At 35.7% G+C, this 21,702-nt stretch overlaps 2 protein-coding genes across 3 annotated transcripts in view; one reads left to right on the top strand and one right to left on the bottom strand.

The window, feature by feature from the left end:
- LOC129002653 (uncharacterized) overlaps nt 1-21,702 on the bottom strand; it is a 49,732-nt gene that overhangs the window by 4,048 nt on the left and 23,982 nt on the right. For both annotated transcript variants that reach the window (XM_054430625.1, XM_054430626.1), the window contains exon 7: nt 5,781-5,978. In XM_054430625.1, coding sequence (XP_054286600.1) covers nt 5,781-5,978 — 198 coding nt within the window. The remainder of the gene's footprint in view (nt 1-5,780; nt 5,979-21,702) is intronic.
- On the top strand, nt 7,924-19,879 carry LOC129002655 (uncharacterized). Its single transcript, XM_054430627.1, has 4 exons — nt 7,924-8,095; nt 15,347-15,535; nt 18,619-18,828; nt 18,981-19,879. The coding sequence occupies exons 1-4, from the start codon at nt 7,994-7,996 to the stop codon at nt 19,164-19,166; spliced, it is 687 nt and encodes a 228-aa protein (XP_054286602.1). The 5' UTR covers nt 7,924-7,993; the 3' UTR covers nt 19,167-19,879.

Here is a 21,702-nt window from a genome sequence, read left to right on the forward strand (position 1 = left end):
TGGAGTGTGATCTGCAAAACAGTTTTCATCACACTTAACACTATATAGGTTTTCATTAAAGTTAACAATAACATTATCTATACAGGCATTACCTCTAGTAGGCTGAAAATTTGTGATAAAAAGATTAAGAGATCTGAGTATATTGCTGAATTTAACAAACTTTAAATCATTATCAGATGGCCTGGCCATTTCAATATTAAAATCCCCTACCACTATTATTTTGGATCTATTTTTTAACATCTTTCTGATTGCCTCTTCAAACTATTAGGTTAATGTCACATATTGATGTCCCCATTTGGAGATCTGTAAATACTTAAGATTGATATATTTTCATCTATTAACTTAATACAACAAAGCTCAAAGTCAACTTCAGAGTAAAACTGTGATACATCTATAATAGAGAATTTTATACCATCCCTGACATAAATTCCAACCCCCCCATTATTTTTTGAAGCTCTACAAATTACATTAGCTGGTATACAATTTTTCGGTACATATAAATCAATTTGTTCTTGTTTAAGCCAGTGTTCAGAAACACAAATTAAATTAATATTATTTTTTTCACTAACAGATTCAAGGTACAACTCTTTGTTTCTTAAACATTGAACATTGACTTGCATCAATCTAAAAAACCCCTGCTCATATTAGGATCACCACTCAAATCAACACTTTTCATTTTTTCATGCACTTTACTAGGGGAAGAGGCTTGGTTGGGTATTTTGGATGAGTGGGGTGTTTGGATGGAATGTTCAATTGGAGAGGACTGTGGGAATAATGTACATTCAGGTTGCTGAGGTGCTTGGTAGAAATCAGTACTATTCGGAGTGGACGTTACGGTGGGATGGTGTGCCAGGCTTTTGGAGGATAATGACTGTTGAAAGAGTTCTGAGGGAGGGATCTGTGTAAGGTATGATGGATATATTGAAGTAGATGGATGTTGTGGTAGTTGTGTAACAGTAGGATATGATGAGGATTGCAATTGTTGGAGTCTTGGAAGACAATTAGAGGAGGTCGATGAAGAAGACAGCCGCAGTTGGTGCTCAGTGGGAAGATCTTGCTGCATCTGTTACACGGTAGTGACAGGTTTTTTTGGTGATGTAATCTGAGGAAGACTTGCTGTAGGTTGAGTCTCTTGAAGCTTCGTTGAGATTTGTAGTTTCAAGGTCTTGACAAATTCCTCGTGTGTAAGACCTCTCCAAAGGACTCTTTGTGCCTTTTGACTGTAGGAGATAATGTAAACTGATGCTCCTGTTGAACGATGGAAGTTTACGATGTTTTGTGTGAAGTGTTGTGGTTCAATCAGATCTCGCACACATCCCATTGCTGAACAAATTAGTGTTTTCAGACCTTTGGACTTAAAATCTTGCTCAAGCTGACTGAAAGCTTCATCATATTGATTTTTGGAAGGCTTACCATGATATTTATCTTTTGTAATGAGGCTATATACTGTAGGACCGTTTTCTATTTTTTGGTATGCCAAATACTTGTTTATAAGGTTGCAAGCTTGAGGTCTACCAAAACTATTCCTGAACACCACTGCTACCCCTGCCGACATGTGCTTTTCATCTTCAAAGTCAGCGGATATGGTGTGAGCCAGTGCTACTGACGAGTCATTTCTAAACTTGTTTATAACCTCTCTCATATTTTCCTCCAGAACAGATACACCTTTATGATTCATAGGCGCTTTACTGGAGTTCACAGGTTTGTTTGGTTTATCTGAGATACTCTTCTTTTTGTAGGTCACAATATAGGTCACAATATGTTGTTCCATTAGTTTGACTTTGTAAAGAAGTTTGTGTATTTGACAGAAATTAGTAATTTAGATAAGCACAATCAATTGGTAGTTACCTTACATCAACTTTGACGATTGTGATTTAAAAACTGGCGACAACATTAACACTAGGTGTACAGTGCAGTTGTCTGCTTGCAATATTGAGCGGAGCTAGCATATTAATCCTGCAATAAGCTTAATTGTCTACTTGCAGTATCCTAAGTCAATGGTTCATTTGATTCACATAAATGGAGTGCCTATTTGCAGTATCCAAAGCCAATGGTACATCTGGTTCACGTTATGTGGCTGCTAGAAGTAATGGTATGATTATAGCTATGTTAGTTGGAAACATTTGACTATAATGATTGTTGGAAATGTTTGCTGGGGACCAGAGAACGGGACCTTTTACCAGACCAGGAATTCAAGCCCAAGCCAGCTTTGATTACACTTCATTTATAATATTGACACCTTCCAAACTAATGTATAGACATGAAAACCTGATTGGAGCAAGTATTGATTAAATAAATCTGGTAGATGAACTGAGGAATCGTTTGGCCGGTGAGTTAATCTCTTGGAACAATGTGACTTTAAAACATGAATCAGAATACGATTTGATTACATTTTCCAGCGTAGGAGCGAAAGCCAGTAGGCTTCCCCCCTTTGAATTTGCTCCTAGCCTAACATATTGAATAGTGTTGCTTATGGTTATAATCTAAACTTAGCTTCCTTAATTATAAGGTTTCTGGGGAGGATCGCAAGTCGCAAGTAGTTGACTCCACGTAAATTCGGTTGTAGGAAGAAGGACAAGACCAAGAGCCGGGACAAGGCGGTTGAGCTTTGAAAAACGACGGATCCGAAAAAACAACCGTTGAACGGCCATGAAGCTGTGGCGCTTGTGTCACAACTAATGTAATGTCTACTTGCAGTATCCAAACTCAATGGTATCTTTGTTTCACACTAATGGAATTCAGTGGCGGCTAGCCCATAAGGACTCTTGGACGCCGCCCTCCCAACAATACATAAATTAATTACATTTTAATATTAATATTATTCAGTTAAATTTAATTAAAATTACTTTAACGAGTACTTCAAACTATATACAACATAAATATATCAAATAATTGGATAATTCAATTCAGTAAAGACTAAATTTTGATCGTCGCTTGCTTAGTAAGGATGGCGCGGACGGCGGCCAGACCGTCCCAACCCCAATACATGAAGTCTTATGGGAGAACAACCAAACAGCTCTGAGGGTGCCATGACGTCATTCCAATGCTTTAGTATGGGCGCTTTGGGGCAGAGTCCAAAGCTGCGCGCGCACTCTTAAATCAGGGCAGCCAACACAATTTGTATATTCTGTCCGGCTAGCTACCATTATGATGGGTAGAACTGATGTTGGCGCACCTGTTTGTCATAACTCAAACATTTCTAAAACTAGAAATTAGAAAACAACTGAGCTAACCTCAAAATGTTATTTTGGTTTGGTGTTGCTGTTTGGTGATTAATGAATAGTGATGTTGAAGTACTGTTCGTGCGTGTATTTAAGCAAAATACTAACACTGTATATTCTTTATTAAATTGATTTCACATCCAGTTTAGTTAAAGATAGGCCTTGCATTTCTGGTTAGTTAATACTATTGAAGTACAATATGTTTTTAGGTTACAGGTATAAGTTGAAATGCAATTTGTTTTCGTAAGCTGTTTCACTTTTATGCTTTCTATTCCTTAATACCTTAGATATTTTATACAATATTATCATTATTTTGGTAATGTTATTTTCAGGACAGACCCATTTGCAGACACTGTAATTAAGTTAAAATACAATACGAGCCTTGGACTTGGAAACAAGATTAAATAAATAAATATATATATATCGTAGGCTAGGCCTATGTGTGTTTGTATTACACATTTAAGCCTTAAACATTTAAAATTATTTGACAAACGTGAATGATGTTAGGCTTTCGTTTATATATAAAAATATGCAGAGCCCTCCCACTACCTTTGAACACCAGCCACTACTGATGGAATTCCTATTTGCAGTACCATAGACTAAGCAACACAAGTAGACTCCTCATCCCATTGTAAATTTTGAAGCTTGTTTTTTGCGTCTAGTTCATGTAAGTCCACACTGATCGCTAGTGTAGACAACATTTTGTTTCTATTATTTTAGGGTTATTTTCATGATTTGTGCTTTACTATTTGGTTATATAACTAGGAGACCAGTTATTGCTTATGATTATATCGTTTTATTAGGTTAAACGAGGTTTTAAATGACTGCAATAACAAGAAGCAAATTGTAAACAAAACATAACCTCTATAGTTGGACGTACAGAACTAACAATAAAATTGGCTTCAGCTGTTCCATTAGGATGACTAATCTACTAAGGGAGTATGTTTTATCTATGGCAGTACCTAATCAAAGTCTGATACGTTTAGTTCACGTAAATGGAAAGTCTACTTGCAGTATCCAAACTCAATGGTAGGCCTATATTTGGTTCACATAAATAGAATGGCTATTTGTACCATTTCAGATTAATACCTTCCCATGGTTGGTCACTATGACTGTGCTAAATTTCGTGCAGATCACTTCAGCCGATCAGGAGGAGTATGTGTAAAACAAAAGCAGGAGTGTAATATTTAAGAGCTTTGCTCCGCTCAAATTGGAAAGACTTTTCTCCTTTTCTTTCTTCCCTCTTCCTTCTGTGTTTATCCTTTTACGTGGCTTGGAATTTCCATCTCTCTCTAACACACCATCTAATACTTCTTTCATTATTAATATTTTAGTAAGAACATGATTTATTTCAACCATCAAACAAAATTGACAAACAACCATAACCTCAAAGGCAGCCTTACATATGACTACTGTAACACACCACAGCAGCTGTCAACTTGGTGACATGATCATAAAGTGCAGCTGTGATTGGTTAGCTGAAGAAATCACTATTTGACTGAAGACCCTTAGGTCTCTTTTATGCACGTTTTCCGTCGGGCAGAATCCATTGGGCGTTCTGTCGGGGAGTTTTTTTAACATGGGATCAAATGGGACCCTGTTATGCACGACAGAATCTCCGTCACGTTTCAGCGTTTCGTCCGGGTCGGGCGGAGGACTTACGCTCCGCAGAGTTTCGGAGTTCTGTCGGGGTGTTTTTTACATAGGATCAAATGGAACCCTTTTATGCCACGGTGTTTTCCATCTGGCGGAATGCAGCACTGCCAACCTACCCCGTGCTCTGTATCGAAATCGCCTAACCATTGTAAACAGATGATCATTGTAATAGATCGAGGATACAGCTAAAGAAGTGATATACCTAATTGCAAAAAAAACTTACATGGCGAGTATAAACTTTTTTGTTTAAATCCTCGAAATAATAAAATAATTTCACAGCACACCATATAAGTTTGCAAAAGCTCCATGCTCCATCCAGTCTACGACTTTGATTCACCGGGTGTACAGCCCACCTCCTTTCTCGCCGTCTATTTTCTTCACACATAAATAGTTCAAAACCGATAAACCGGTTCTTTCTTGTCTTGTGTGACTGATGATGGCCAAATTACCAGCACTAGCATCCCCCCCCCCAGGGACATCTTAAAAACCCAGCGGAAAAACTGTGTAAAAGGGGCATAGGTGCATAAAAGTGTCCTTACCGGGAAAACAATTTTTTTTTATTGAAACGTCTATCTTTGACATGGATTTGAAATAGGAGAAGGCATGTATTGATCGAAAGTAACAGTGTCTTCATGTATATGCATAAAGTTGTGTCAATAACTAAAAAAAATGTTTAGGCATGGTTTAATATCTGCTCCCTTAAATAGTAAATAATATTTTAGAAAGGCACAAAAGCAAAACTATAACTATAATAATTACTTAAAACAGCTTTATGCTCTACAAACAAACAAAGAGAAAAAGCTCTTGACACACGGTTTGGGTGATTTTCAAAATTGTTTGCTAGCCTTGGGAAAGGAAAAACCCCCAAAGTAAATCAAGTTAATTGTAAGCTACAACACTAACCTTGATTGAGGACTCTCCACTGGTGCTGGTAGAAGGTGCAGCCAGAACGTACTCTCCCTTGTCTAGGGCAGAGGTGAAGTTAGCCTGACACTCGGCTGTCACCCAGTGTTTGGTCAATAGATGAGCCTCTGACACCAGTGTAGTCTCCAGTCCCATCAGTAGGCTGTGTCTCAGCAACATCTTGGTCTCATTCATTGCCTGTCACACACAACAGCATCAGCACTAGAGAGGAGCAATATGGTCATTGGACACTCAGGGATGGGAGTAGAATAAATTACTGACAAACCATCTAATGAAGCCTCAGCCCAGACCTTATTTGGACCTATGTGGAATCTCGTAGGTATGCTTGTCAGTCAAACATATGGGCTCAGGAAGAAACAGGTAAGTCTTCCAAGATCAGAGGATAAGCAAGTCACTCTCACTCTCCAATTCATCTCAGTTAAGTCCAATTACAACGATTCTTAACAGACAGGCAAGACAGATCACAGGTCATGGCTTCCTAAAAATGCACCTTTATTGATTAATAATCCACAATGGAGACAGAAAATGTGAGCAGTCTGAGAACAATGCAGATCATTAACTTTATGACTACACAGCCCTGAATGAGGTAAGGGAAAACACTTAAGAATTATAAAAAGGGGCAGACATCTGCCTTAAGAGGAGCTCATAGGACAGCATGCTACAACTCATAGGGCAACTAAAGTTTGACAGTCTTTGCAAGGCCCCACTAGAAAAAACAGGCCATGCTGCAGCGCGGGCAGCGCAACACTACGTCACAGTGGTGGATAGTTGTACTAAACTCTTACCATTAAAATCTTACAAACAGCCAGCTTGTTTATTTACTTCTTAAAACATATGGGAATGGTGATAGCAATGAATTTATCAATGAAATCTATCCACTAGTGTGACGTCATGGATCCTGCAGCATGGCCTGCTTTTTCTAGTGGGGCCTTGGTCTTTGAGGCATAAAACTGACTAGATCTAGCTACCAGCTGTTTCCTGAGTCTACGATAGCTGAGAAAAACCAGTATCTTTTTGACGGTTCAAAACTAGTCCTGGTTGTCTTTTGACAACTGAGCTTTTGATCAAATAAAGGGACAAGCAATCTTAGTCAGTAATAAAGCGTTTATCTCATTCATTGAACCCTCAATTTTCATTCATCTTTGTATCAAAGTAGACACTTTGGTATCAGCACTGTACAAATCTTATGACTAAAATAAGAACAACCATTTGTGTTACTGTATATGCATTGTTATTTGCAAAACACTTTCATCCAACTTACTAATTTTTCACTAGATTATTGTTTGAACCAAAAACGCAAAACTACAAGTATTAAAAAATTCAATATTAACAAAATAAACAAATTTTTCAACTGGTCATAAATAAAATTATTGGTTCTAATTAATTATTGCTGACATAACAACAAAAAATTGAATCATTTGTTATCTTCTATATACAGGGTAACTTCTTATGGGGCACTCCCCTTTATTTTTTTGGGATGGTTTAGAATTTTAAAAAGCTCCTAAACTAAAACTCCTAAACGGGTAGCTTTAAATAAAAAAGGTCAAGAATAAACATGTCTTTAAATATAATCTACATTATAAAACAATCACATACAGAGTGTTCCATAAAAAATAACTAAGTTGTCAGCCATATTGGAAAAAGGCAGATATAATTTGTTAAATAAATTAAAAAACCATCCCAAAACAAACCCTAAAAAATAAAGGGGAGGGCCCCATAAGAAGTTAACTCTATATCTCATAATAAAAAAGTTAGCTATTGGTTCACTTTAAGTGAGACACTCTGTAATGGAGCTTGCAGTAAACTATTTTAATTCATCCAGAATAAATATCCGGATTTTCAATGTATGCTTATACATTAAACCCGACTTGACCCGAGACAGATTTCTCTCCGTTAGAAGTGCAAATAAACAACAGTTACTGACCACAAAAGGCAGAAGGCAATTAGCATTGTGACTAGTGGGATAGGTGAATGGAGGGCGCGGAGCCAGATGGTCAACTGACAGGTTGATTTAAATATAATGCAGCAGATGTCAGCAGGTGTGTGTGTGTGTGTGCGTGTGTATGTGTGTGTTTCCAGCAGGTACACTCCCCCCTCCACTTCCAGCAGAGCCCATTCAACATCCACCACTCCAGTTATTAATACTCTGCAGTGTAGTGTGTTGTGATACTCTAGAATAGACCAGTGTCAAGATGGTCTGCCGTCACATCTTGCTATCTTTGGTTGCAGTTTATGTTTATGCTTCCGAGTATCACAGTATTGTAGAAAAAGTTGTTTATAAATACCCTGGAAAAGTGAGTACTGTACCACCTAAACCACAAACCAGATCAAACCAAATTAGTTTCAGGGTATATATTTTAATTAGCCAAGATATATTTAAGTGATATATAAGTATTAAATAGAATGTTGGTTTGCATATTTAGCAGTGATCAACTCAGACACCGCTGGACCGATGGCCATGAATCTTGGTACATACAAGTAAAATTTCATGGAGTAGGTTTACACACTATCAATTTCGCGATCACTTTCAGGGTTTGGCCCTGGAACCGTCTTAAAGGTGTATGTCAGGCATTTTGAAAGAATCTTAGTTAGATTTGCTTACTAACAAAACAAATGCAAGTAAAATTAAAACCAAGTGATATAAATTAATGGTATGTTTTGTTCTGCTATTTAATTACATTTGTTTATATGAAGATTTGTTTCTTGGTGCCATGTGGTTAATGAATTAGACCTTTGCATATATTTTAAATTCAATATCTATATCTATAAAAGAGTAACTATGTATGTATGTATGTATGTATATATGTATATGCGTTATGGACTCCAAAACCGCTCGACAGATTGTAATAAAACTTTCAGGCATTATTAAGCATCTTTCAAGGATGGTTTGTGTGAAGGTTGGTGCAGATCCGTCAAAAGGGCTCCGCCCCAGAGGGTTTTAAGTGGACCAATGTCAGACTTTTTGAACTACAATGTTTACAAATAAATATAATTCAAAAGCAGATGTTTACTTTCACCAACTGTTTTGTAGGTTTGAATAATCACAACATTCTGTATTAGTCATGATTTTAAATAGTGCCAAAATGTTTCTACAGAGTGCAGCACAGAAAACTGTTTTAATTTTAAACTAGAGGACCCGTGCTGCTCTGCAGCATTGAAATTTATTTCAGAAAATCTTAAGATAATTTATTAAACTGAATATTAGTGTTAACATTTTACTCAAATTAATAATTTACTAGTGTACATGTTGCTCGAATTCGAGCAATTGCAAAGTATTACAGGAGTTATTTTAAAACGAATAACAGTCATATTTACCATTAATTTAAAAGAGTCAACTCAAGATTACCGGAGTGTAACTCAGACCATGTTTATCTTCGTTATTGACAAACCTAAAGCATTCCTGCTGGTTTTCTCCTCCTCAAAATGCCTCGCTGTACAGGCAACACAGGTCATTGATATAGGGCCAATTGAGAACGAAAAGTCGTTTTGGGGTAGTGTTAGGACGCATTTGTAGCCTAATAGTTGAGATTGTCCAGGGTCAGGTGCTGACTGTGATGAGTTAAGCCTATTACGCCGATTACGCGCCACTGTTCTGTAGCTGCGGTCGTTATCACGATTACGCCTCCTGTCTAAGTTTCGTTGTCGTCACGTCGGAGGCATTTAAAAGAAAAAAACAACAAATAAACAAATAATAGCTACACAAAACAACGATAAATGCACAAATTTAAGTTACAATCATACTAACACGATCCTTCATATAGCGACACAAAACAACGATAAATACACAACTTTAAGATACAACCATGCTAACACGATCCGTCTTGGGGGTTATGTTTACACAAACTCAAATAGTAAATAAATGTACTCAATGCGTTTCATTGAATTGAAAAATAACAGCAATTAAATTATACAGCTGATCAAAATGTAAACAATTATGTTCTCCATAAGGTTTACATGGGAAATTTCAAAGCCACTGGGGCAGAGCCCAAGGGACTTTTTTAAAAATGTAAGGCCAGTTTGCAAATTTACGCGACACGCTCTTTCCAATGAGACGTCAATGGATAAAATCTGTTAAGAAATGGTGGAGGAGTTCAACCGACAAAGTTTCATGTAGCGTATTAATTATATAGATGTTATAAATAAAAAATTTTTATTTACACCATTACATTAAATAACAAATAAAATATAAATACAAATATTAAATCATCTGCCTTTACAACACTTCTCTCCATTAAATATTCAATGTGCGTTGGTTTTTTGGTTTTATTTTCACTTTAACTTTTTCAAATGATTTTCTTCTCGATAAGGCGACATACAGCTGACCATGGCTAAAAACTGGTTCAGGCAAGTAGACTCCAACCCGATCAATTGTTTGCCCCTGCGCTTTATTAATGGTAATGCAAAATGCTACCTTAATTGGAAATTGTCTTTGCTTGAAAGAAAATGGCACAGTTGTATCTGAAGGCGAAAGATCAATGCGCGGCAGGAGTACACGTTGCCCGATGTTCTTCCCCGTTATTATAAGCCTTGTGCCATTTAAAAGACCTGTTGTATAATTTAAAAAAAGCAAACAATCAAACTTATGGGGAATAATACTGAAGGACCGAGTGAATTTAGTGTAAAAAAAAACTTAATTTGATAAAAAACGTAAAGAGAAAAATGAGTAAGACTTATTAGAAAGAATTGAATTGTTGGAATGAAAAATACAAAAGTACATATGATTGATGTAATGTTGTTAAACATTTGTAAACAGCTGACATAGAGGAATATAATTATTGTTTATTCCTTTACAAAGAGTAACTTTTCCTTATCATATCAAATTTATGTTTTTTGATTGAGTAATACAGTATTTTGAACATAACTGATACGAACGATCTATATCTCAAATGAAAGCTTGTATTTCTAGGAGTATTTTAAGAACAAAACATATAAACGAACTAAAATAAAAATGGGGTTATTGATCACTGCTCGTTGGTAAATCCCAAAATAATTACATTTTTTATTGTTTGGAATTCAGCAGCGCGCTTCCGGTACCTCAATAATTGGTATCTCAATAATCAAGGGCTCAAATGAAAGCTGGTATTTCACTGAAGGTTCTTAGACCAAAACATATAGGATTACGTAATTATAACTGAGGAAATATATCTTAAATTGAAGTAACAATAAAAAAAAAAATCTAATTTATGTTTTTTGGTCAAGTAATACTGTAGATAAATGAATGCTGATGCTTGATGGCAAATCTACGCGTGCATACCTTTAATTTAAGACCAAAATTATGAAAATCGTTTGGGTAGAAGAGCCGAACGGACTCGGAAAAGAAAAACCAAATTTATCTCCCATAAGAAATGTACAGGGAGCAAATTACGTTTGTGCATAACTCGAGTAATACGTCAGATAAATGAATGCCGATGCTTGATGGCAAATCTACAGGTGCATACCTTTAATTTAAGACCAAAATCATGAAACTCGGTCGGGTAGAAGAGGCAGACGGACTCGGAAAAGAAAAACCGATATTTTTTAATAAGTCCAAATATATTAAACAACAATTGCAGCACACCTGTGCACTCAACAATGTTTAAATTCTCCAATTTTAAATATGTAAACATAAAAACCTTTATCAAAGTATTATAAACAATAAGAGGGATGGCAATGCCTTAATATTTTTATATTTTGTTCTATACCCACACAATCTAACATAAATTATCAAGTGAATAATAATCGTGCGTGCTATCTCGGGTATTCAAATGCCTCTCAATTTGTCATAAACCCACCTCATTACTGTCATTAAAATAAGGAACTCCAATAATACTAATGAGAAACTTAAATCCACCGAAGCTACTGACGATTTAAAAAAATGACACCAAAATTTATTGAAGTAAAAATTATCAGTGGTAAGTTCAAAGAAGAAATAGTCTTAATCCCAAGAGTACTGATGATTTCATCCGAATTACCCTCTGAATTTAAGCAACTACAATTTCCTTTGTGTCTTACTTTCGCAATTACCATTATAAGGCACTAGGGCAATTCCTGACTATCATCGGTTTAAATTTAGAAAATGCATGCTTTTCACACGGACAGTAGTATGTTGCATGCTCATGTGGTGGTAGATACGCCTGAAAACTTATATATTTATACACCTAATGAAAAAACAAAAAACATTGATTATCCAGTTAAACCTAATGTTATTAAAATATATTTAACTGAAAATCAATTCAGACAAATGGAAATTCGCTTAGTCGGCAGGTTTGCTGCGGCGGGGGTGTTTATTTTTGGTATACACTTTTATTATTCATCGTAAAGAACAAATTACCATTTAAAAAAATAGTTGTTAAACGCAGCAACGCACGCCGGGTAACTGCTAGTATTATATAATAATACCCCCGTCGCAGCAAACCTGCATACTAAGCGAATTTCGATTTACCCGGCTTGATTTCTACTAAAATATTCCCTATAAATTTTCAGATTTATTTCCTATTTAAATAACATTAATTTTAGTGAGTAGTTAGGTTTGCTGCTACAGGGAAGATGTTGAATTGTGTTTTTTTCAATTGAAATATTGATAGCTTAGTATGAAATAAACCAAATTGCCAAATTTGATTAAAATATATCCATAAACAAGCAAACTAGAACAGTTTATTTATTCTCCATAGGCCTAAGAATAACATGGGAATTTTAAATTTTCTCCGTAGTCAATGAACATTCAAAAACACTTCAATATACCAAATTATTTGTTTTTTTAAGCTCTTCAAATTGGTCTAGAGAGAAATTTAGAAATTTTAAGTTTTTAGGGTCAAAAGTGAGAAAAACCCATTTTTACCCCATAAAACCCCCCATAAACCCCTGATCCCATGGTCCGATTACGCTGGTTCGCGAACTCGTTCGGATAAATGTAGGTTTACACGTTTGTACCAAATTTCATCAAAATCGGATCAATTTTGCTCGAGTTATCGCGCTAACGGACACATATATAAATATATATATATATATATGAATTTGAACGGATGGTGTTTTTGGCCTCTGGGGACCTCAAAACGAAAAAGAAAATCGGTCCCGGGTCTAGGTCTTACCATGAGACCTACGGTAATAGCTTATTCCCTATATGGGAAATTCGCTAAAATGCTGGTAATACATAAAGAGATCTTCATTAACACTTATACCGAAACCCCGGTCTGACAGACCCACGGGAATTTTAAAAAACACATGTTGGCAAAACAGTTTACTTGGGGGATTCTACTCCCGCAATACCTTTCCACATTTTACTACCCTACCTGTTGATATATTTTTTGTTCATTTTGCGTGGGTGCCGTGACCTTGACAGGTTGTCTGTTCATAACATGCCCGTCTCAGAAACCCAGCATTAGTGCATTTTTAAGCAGGGACTCATAGGCCCAGGGTTTCGGTTTGTGTGTTTCTAAGCGGGGTACATTATTTTCAAATGGGATCTCACAGACCGGAGATTTCGGTTAGAGTCAGCCTGGGTAGGGTTTCGGTATTATAGTTCGGCCGCTTAGAAAACAACCTGCGCGCTAATGCTAAACCAATGCTAGAGGAGGTCGCTTTCTAAGCGGCCGAACTATAGTATTAATCAATAAGTATGATTGAGCTTTGCCTATATGTTTGCTGGTAAGTGTGTTTTATCGGCTTCTTATAGTAGATTTAAAAAATCTAATTATTACTTGCTCACTCGGTAGAGAAGCACTAGCAGAGAAACTAGTACGGTATATTAATAAAACTTGTTAATGCAAGTTTGACAATTGAAAAAAATTAGTTAAGAGGGTTCCACCCTAATCAATGAAATCTTTGAATGACTGCTGTTTTTGACATGGTTGTACATTTGAGGTCCCTGGCATTGTTTTTAGTTCGAGACCTTTAATTTGATGTACGTCTCGATTTAGGTAGGTTCAACAGAAGACTTTGTTGGGCAATTAATATTTTTGGGCTTCTGATGCACAATTGTCGGATTTGTTCGACATTGTCATCACTTGTTTTAAACCGGCCAGATAAGTTAAAGCTTTAGTTGCGCCGTAAATATCGTACTGGTGACTGCCGTTAGGAATGTGTGTCGCAATGGCGGCCTACCACCCCACACCTATTTTGCGAATGCCAAGGTCAACGTTTCCTCCCTTGCTACACGGAAAACAAAAATTAGTTATTTTAACTCCAATTTGACGTGTGAAACGTTTAGTTACCTTGAATAGTACCCAAGCAATTACTGTTTAAAATCCCGGCATTCTTTTGTAAACACCCTGTATATTGAAGGTAGTGTGAGTTCTAAATCTTCAACCCACTAGTTTTTTTCCACTGAGGTAATGGAGTTATGACCTTTTAAGAATCAAAATACTGCAAAACTTAAACCCCAACAAAAATATCCCATAGAAACACTTAAGTGATACAGTGGAGTCCCGATAATCCGAACTTCGGTAATCCAAAAGTCTGCTTAATACGAAACAAAAAAATATATTTTTTATATAAAAAAAAAATTAAAATTTTTAAATTTTTTGATATTTTTTTTTTATTTAACTTTTAACACAGTTAGCTGTACCTCGTCAAGTATTCTGTACCGGCCGGGCGAGATAGACTTTTTTTGTAGAGTATTTTAGTAAATATTTCACCATTTTTGTTATTAACATTTTTCATTTTCGTCCGCCAAATCACAAATGGATTTTATTAAGTGCTAATGCTGCAGCCATTAGGTCTAGCCTTAAGTAATGTGAAAAACAATCCCGGGCTCGTTCCTGCGTCCTATGACAAAAAAATTTTTAAAAAATTAAAATAATTCAATTTTTTTTTTCAAAATTAAAAAAATATAAAAAAAAACAAAAAATGTTTAATCCGAAATATGCGGTAATCCGAAATGGGCCCGGTCCCAACCATTTCGGACAAACGGGACTCCACTGTAGATAGCCCACACAATAGAATAATTAACAGTTTTACATTTACCGATCCAATACCAAAGAAAACAAAATTAGTGTACTGTGCTATGAATAACATATAAATTAAAATTGCAAACAAAAACAGCAATAATTATGGGTGACTTGGGTGGAAGAAGGGATTATTTTACTTGCATTATATTTAACAGATACCATATGGTATGGAACCAATCACAATAATTGTTTATTAAGGTAAGGGTGTATGGTTAAAATTGATATCATTATGGTACAAAACAACAGCATCTAAAATGTTTTATGGGCATTTCTGAATTAAAATATAAGTAGACAGTTAAGTGTTAACCCTGTGGGAATGGAAAAACAATTTTTATGTTGTCTTTGCTGCCAATTATTTTTAAACAAGAAAATATCTCAAATTCTTCATTTGTCTTTGTTGCTTGGAAGGCCAGTGTTATTGACTAACATAGAAAGACTTTAAATACTTGGACAGCTAGAAACACTGGGAAAAATGTGCTTTTGAACAAAACATGCAAGGATGATATCTGTTGAGTAACTTTAAAAGTAAACACATTTTAAGTTTGCCAAAGCCCCCCCCCCCCCCCCCAAATGTCTTAGCTGATATGCAGAGGAGGCCAGTACAACTGATGACTGCTACAGATACGCGGGGACTGGGAGTTACCAGAGTGTGGTACACACAGCGTGTGTGGAGTGATGAGACTGAGGTTCTGGCAGTCCCCCACTATCTATCGTCTGTGTCGTTGTGTGCAAGGAGACGAGTGTCCCTGGCGATGGGGTAACAGTACGGACCAGTACAGCATGCCTCTTGACAATCGGTCCCAGCTTAAGGTAAGTCATGAATTATGTGCTTACTGTGAATCTCCAATCATCCTAATTTAAATTACCAATGAAGATGGGGACGTACCTTGGCATATTTAGCACTTAATTTCCCCATATTATGGTCCATTCACAAAATTTTGCCGGTTAGCGGTTGTCTTATACTTTTTTCTTCATATATGGTACAGATAAGGTTTTGGTAAACCTCAGTTGTTTAAGTATTATTTAAAGGTAGGAATTGGAGGGAATAGATTTTTCCTCCTAAAACCACTAATTAAAACATTAAATTAAAACAAAATGTTAAACATTTTGTTTAACAGAGTAGTGGAGTATGAGTGTAGAGTGGAGTGAGAGTAGATTGTTGGTTTTTGTAAGCTCTAAATGATGGCTGTAATAAAAATTGGGCACCTCCACATTTTAAGGATAAAAAAAAACATTTATCAAACATTTCAAACTTTTATAACACCCTGTTGCCATTACCCGATCTTGCTAGTTCACAAACTCCATTTTATTTATCCAGCTCTACACATTGATTCCAAATTTCATAAAAATCTGGCCAAATTTACTGGAGTTAACATGTTTACAGATACATATATATAAATTTGAACAATTAATGTTTTTGGCATCCACAACATCAAAATGAAAAACTTAAATTGGTCTGGGTCTCAGTATTTCTGTGCCACCTTTGGTAATGCATTATAATATTACAAAATCGACATGAACTATGCCTATGGTGTTTTTCAATCTAGTAGCACTTAAAACTTCACTTAAACTCTCAAACTAGGTAGATAGTACAGATACAGGGTGGGGCAATGAAAGCACCCCAATTTATAAGCTGTACAAACTCAATAATATTCACCCTATAGATATAAATAGCACATCAAAACACAGCTCATCTTTTGCCATTTTAACTTAACAAAGTCATTTTTCCATTTCTTGAGAACAAAATCCTGCAAGTGACGTCCTTGTCCTACTCGACATTCCTTTTGAGGCACAATTCCATCAAATACTTCTCCAGCATTTCTTCAGGTTCACTTTAGTTTTTGGACGATTCTTAGCTTCTTGAAAAACCTTCTTCTTGAAAAACCTCGAACTTCCAGTAGCTTACTAGAACAACCCCCCCCCCCTTCCCAAAAAAGGAGCCAACGTAAAGCTTTCAACAACAAAAGCTTCCTGGAAAATTCCGTTGGACTTTGAGTTACTGCGACTCGCACTCTTTCAACATTTGCTGGTATACAAAGAGTTTTGCGGCACCCACCGCTTATTTTTTTAAGGTTTAAGCGTTTATCCTAAATAATTTGACCCTGTTCACCATTGTTTTCCAATCGGAAACAGTGCCATGTTGACCAAGGATGGAATGTGGTCCAAACAATCTCTGGGTTTTTGCACAAGAATCACTATTTTTTAAATAGGTTTCCACATATCAAATCAAATCAAATCAAAACATCTTTATTTTCCTTACATGTACATGGGTACAAAAATAGTGTCAAGTATAAAGTACTAAACTAGCTTAAAGATATAAATACATTTTAAGTATGAATAGGTATTTATTCAATGAGTTCCTCCATTGTATAAGGCGCCTTTTCTATTAAATGTTTTTTTAATTTAGATTTAAATAATTTATAATTTGATTCCTCCTTTATAGAGGCAGGCAATTTCCTTAGAATTAGTGATCCAGCAAAAGTTGGTTTTTTTTTGGAGAATTCCAGCTTATAGGTTGAAGTTACAATATTCTTTTTATAAGTATATATTCTCTTTACATAAAAATCTCAGTGTTAATAGCCTCAGGCATAATATTTACTAAAATGGCATAGTTTAATAGATGCTATAAGCACAGCTGATCATTTGTTTTTGCAACATTTATCATGTGACAGCTAAAACAAATTGTGGCGTTCTCATTGCCTCACCCTGTATAATATGGATCTACTTTTTGGTGCAATAGGCAAGTGCAAGCCTAACCCTCTGACTTCGACAATGTTGTAATTGAATCGAATTTTTCTAATGATGCGTAATGCAGGGATGAAACTGAACATTTAGACAAGTTTAGGTTATTTATTTTGTTCTAAAAATAAAAATACTACATTTAAAGGTCTGACTTATTGATACAGACATTTTTTAGTCTCGCGCGCCGGTTGTCTGAGACTGAATTCTGACTGTCTGACATCTTGAAATGTAGATTGTGTGTGTTGTGCAATATCATCTGCATGCAGAGAGAACAGCTGAAGCTAAACTTTAGCTGTTTTGAACTAAATGGTGTGCTAAGTTGGTTACTAAAGTTGTTAGCGTGATTACAAAACTAATAGATATGAAATAAATAAATGTTAAAATAAAATATCTATCCATCCCTGTCGGGTGTCGGTATCGGCGGAATTGGGCGTAATTGACGTTTGGCAATCGATTCTTGATACCGATATTCCTAGTAGGCCTATCGGCAATGTCCGAGTATCGGTGGTAGCGATAATTGACACTTCCCTATTTAAAACTCATTTTGGAGTCCTAAATTAGTTTTAAATATGCATCGGAACGTAATCGTTGCATCGGGACTTAATCGTTGCATCGGGACTTAATCGATGCATCGAGGCCAAATCGATGCATCGTGATTTTGATGCATGCTGAATTGAATCGCGATTCGATGCATCGAATCGAATAGAAATTTCGATGCATCGCACACCCCTAGTAATTAGCTTCTTCCATATAGGAAAATTTGGTAAAAAACGTGTATTTTCATTTTTTTTTATCGAACTAGCGAGCTATATTATGAATCATGAGTAGTTTTGTACCTAATCCGAATTTCTAATCCACCAAATCTCAACAAAAATGTTAAGTGAATTGTGGTTTATCATCTGGATCTCACTTTTAGTTACACTTGCTATTTGCCCATATTATCTAAACCTGTGTGTCCGTTCAAGTCATTAATGGATTCTGAGTGGAGATGTTCAAGTTACAAACATTTGTTATTTATAAAGAGACATTATTTCTTTCTCAATGTAAAAACTCATCAACTTAAGAGATTTATCGACTTAAGGGGGAATCGAGCCTACTCTGCAATTTAGTTCAAATTATTGGAAATTTTAAAAATAACCTATTTGTGCCAGTTTTGTCAGAGAGTGACGGAGCTGGGGCAATGCTCGGACAAGCGTAGTGGGATGGTGGAGTTATCACACTACGAGGGAGACGTACACAACTTGACCACAGATGCACTGTGTCATTGTCACTGGCCAGCCTACTGGCAACTGCACCGTCACTACTACCGCAACCTACACAACGGCACAATAGACAACATAAACTACTTCCGCTGTGCCAAGGTATTTTGATATTGAGTTTCCGTTACACTAGATTAGATGATTTTTTATGCCTACATAATATGAGGGTGAGAAAGTCGTGATTACTACAGTATCAGTGGGTAGGAAGGGGAGTGGATCCTGCTGTCGTCCACCAATGTCATGTTATGTTTTAGATGGGTAAATGTCGTGTCAATGAGTTCTGCGGCCACATAGTCGCTGACACTTTCTCTACATACCAGAGGTGTTCCTGTCCTGTCGGCTCATTGTGTCTCAACCGAGACCGGACAATACGCAATGCAACTGAGCTTATGTACTCCGGCCCAACGTACCGTGCCTACTGCCTACCTCTCAATCCCTAACACCTACAAAAGCTACTAGCATGAGTCACACAATACAAATATTGTCAAAATAGTGTATTTCAAAGCTGTCATAATAATAAGCTGTCGAATACTGTATTAGATATAGAGTACCAAAGTATGTGTATGTGTTATGTATATTTGTCAAATGTGTAGAATTTTTTTTGTATTTATTAACCTATTTATGAGTGTAAAATGTAAATTAGTTGAAATGTTGATTGTTTTCCTAATGTGGCATAACAACTAGGGCATGACCATGAGAACAGTCTGTAAAAGAAAAATGATTTTTACTAACTAAATTTTAATGTAATTCTGGCCAATATAGGAAGAGATATAAATTTCTTTCACATTTTAGTATGATGAGATTACAATAATATTCGGATCTTGTAGCTTACTTATAACAATTTTTTTAAAGCTTTTATACTTTTTAAGAAGTTTTAAGCATTTGTGAAAACCAAACATATAGTAGACAACTTTTTAAATTAAAGAAATACACTATAATTCTTGCTCAAATTAAAAACTGAAAAGCAAATAATCATAATCTTTTCATAATGATTATATATATTGACTGAATGGCAGGCTTAAAGCCAAATCGATAACCTGGGTCTATAAATAATTCAACCAAGCTAATAGATCATTTATGACGGTTTACTCAACAACTCCTCAAAGTATCTTAGCAGATTAAATATTGATGTACTGTCAAGGAATAAACTATGTTAGTCTACCAATTAAGCAAAACCAAGAGTTTTTTTATTCCTAAAAACCTTCTGCGCTAAATAACATTAAGTGAGAAATTGTAAGAAAATAAGTGTTACATTTATTTACTTTTTGAGCAGGAGGAGCTGGTTAACAAAAGGAATTGTAACTAATGCTGAACCAGTTTGAGATAAAATATAAAAGTTCTTATTAAGTAACAATCAAGCCGTAATTGATGCATGACTATTACTTATCAAATATATATAACAATTTGAATAATCTCAGATGGAGTGAGCTCAATGTAGTTCAAATTTAGTTAAAATACTTGATCTTATTCATTCCCTAATCACGATTTAAGAACTCAATTGAGGGATTGAAGCATTGAAAGTTACAAATTTGTTATTATACAGTTGGCCTATCCAGTATCAAGTGATTTATCATTCAAATTTGCCCTAAACTAAACACCTTTTTGTCAAAGGGGACAACGTACGAGCCTCAAGTAAAAACAATTGTATAATATCAACCTATTTTCAGATGTAAACACAACTCCCTTTTCAGCGTTAAATCCTGGACGCTAAGTAACTGTAAACCGCATCAAATGTGTTATATGCAGTACCGCATACTCTCCAAAGAAAGCCAGCAAGATAGCACTCATTGACTGTGTGGTCTAGATAGTTTTTGAATTTTCACGTCTAAAAGATAATAATGTCTTCATAAGTAGGCTTTGGGAACTGGTGTCATAAGAATCTGTGGTGGTTTTTGGCACCAAACATGTTGTCAACTGTAGATTTCTGCCAGACATTTCGCCCCTGCCTCATTCTCAGTCTCATCCTAGCCACTGATGATGCCTCTTCACCTGGCAGCAATCAACAATTGATGACATGGTTGACGCCCAAAACCACAGTTAATCCAACATGATACAAACATATTTTACAAACCCAAAGGGTGTCTAGTTTATTTCCATTCAAAAATTCAATACTAATTCCAGACTTTTCAAGACTAATTTCTGACTTAACCAGACTAGTTTTTCAACAATTGGTGTATCGATACAAAAATTTATAGATTCTCAATACTGATACCTGAAAAATTGATTCTCGATTCTTGATACTAATACCATTTTTATAATATTACCAAATATTCTAAATGATTTGGTTAAACTACACCAACCCCTGTCTTTATGTCATAAAGTATTTTTATGATAATGGGGTATTTTAAAGTAAAGAACAAATTCATGCCTCAGCAATGACAAATTATAACTAGCCAATTTGGGTTTAAACTAGTGATGGGTCGGTACTTAATGTCAAATGTTGGTTCTACTGGTTCTTGGGAAAAGTACCAAGACCGAGAATCGATGGTGAAAAGTTAGTTTATTCATGATTTCGACGAATCATATTGCATTCGATCTGTAACCACCGTGACAAATGGCGACATTGTGCATTGCGCAAGACTACTATTTTGAATTTCAAGTTCAACGGTAAAATTTATTTGTTGATGGATGTAACTACATGGCTACATGACAAACAGCAAAGCCTTCATTCAGCAAACCAAAAAGGGCTTTTATTGTTTGTATGCTGTTATTATGCTTTGTTCGGTGGTTTGTGCTTAATTTTGTTTTTGTCTTTCTCTTTCTCGAGCAAGGTGAGAAAGTTTAAATGTAGTTTAGCGTCATAGTCTAGTCTGTGGTCTGTCAAGTTTCTTTGAAATTGAAGAATGGGCCTTTGTTTTTGTTGGATTTCTAAAATAATTTATATGTTGATGTCAATAATTAAACTGTCTGTAAATAATAAGTGAAAGTGGATTAGTTTATCACAAGAATGTAGGGCTACCACAAGTTGTTGTTTCT

Source organism: Macrosteles quadrilineatus, unplaced genomic scaffold, assembly GCF_028750875.1.
Source record: "Macrosteles quadrilineatus isolate MER2022 unplaced genomic scaffold, UCM_ALF_1.0 Scaffold_9__3_contigs__length_116548681, whole genome shotgun sequence".
Taxonomy (NCBI): domain Eukaryota; kingdom Metazoa; phylum Arthropoda; class Insecta; order Hemiptera; family Cicadellidae; genus Macrosteles; species Macrosteles quadrilineatus.

What these genes read in the sequence shown, in the direction of transcription:
- LOC129002655 (XM_054430627.1), top strand. Translation starts at nt 7,994, where the DNA reads ATGGTCTGCCGTCACATCTTGCTATCTTTGGTTGCAGTTTATGTTTAT. An exon ending in ACAATCGGTCCCAGCTTAAG is followed by an intron (nt 15,536 to 18,618) that starts GTAAGTCATGAA and finishes TATTTGTGCCAG; the next exon opens with TTTTGTCAGAGAGTGACGGA. An exon ending in ACTACTTCCGCTGTGCCAAG is followed by an intron (nt 18,829 to 18,980) that starts GTATTTTGATAT and finishes GTTATGTTTTAG; the next exon opens with ATGGGTAAATGTCGTGTCAA.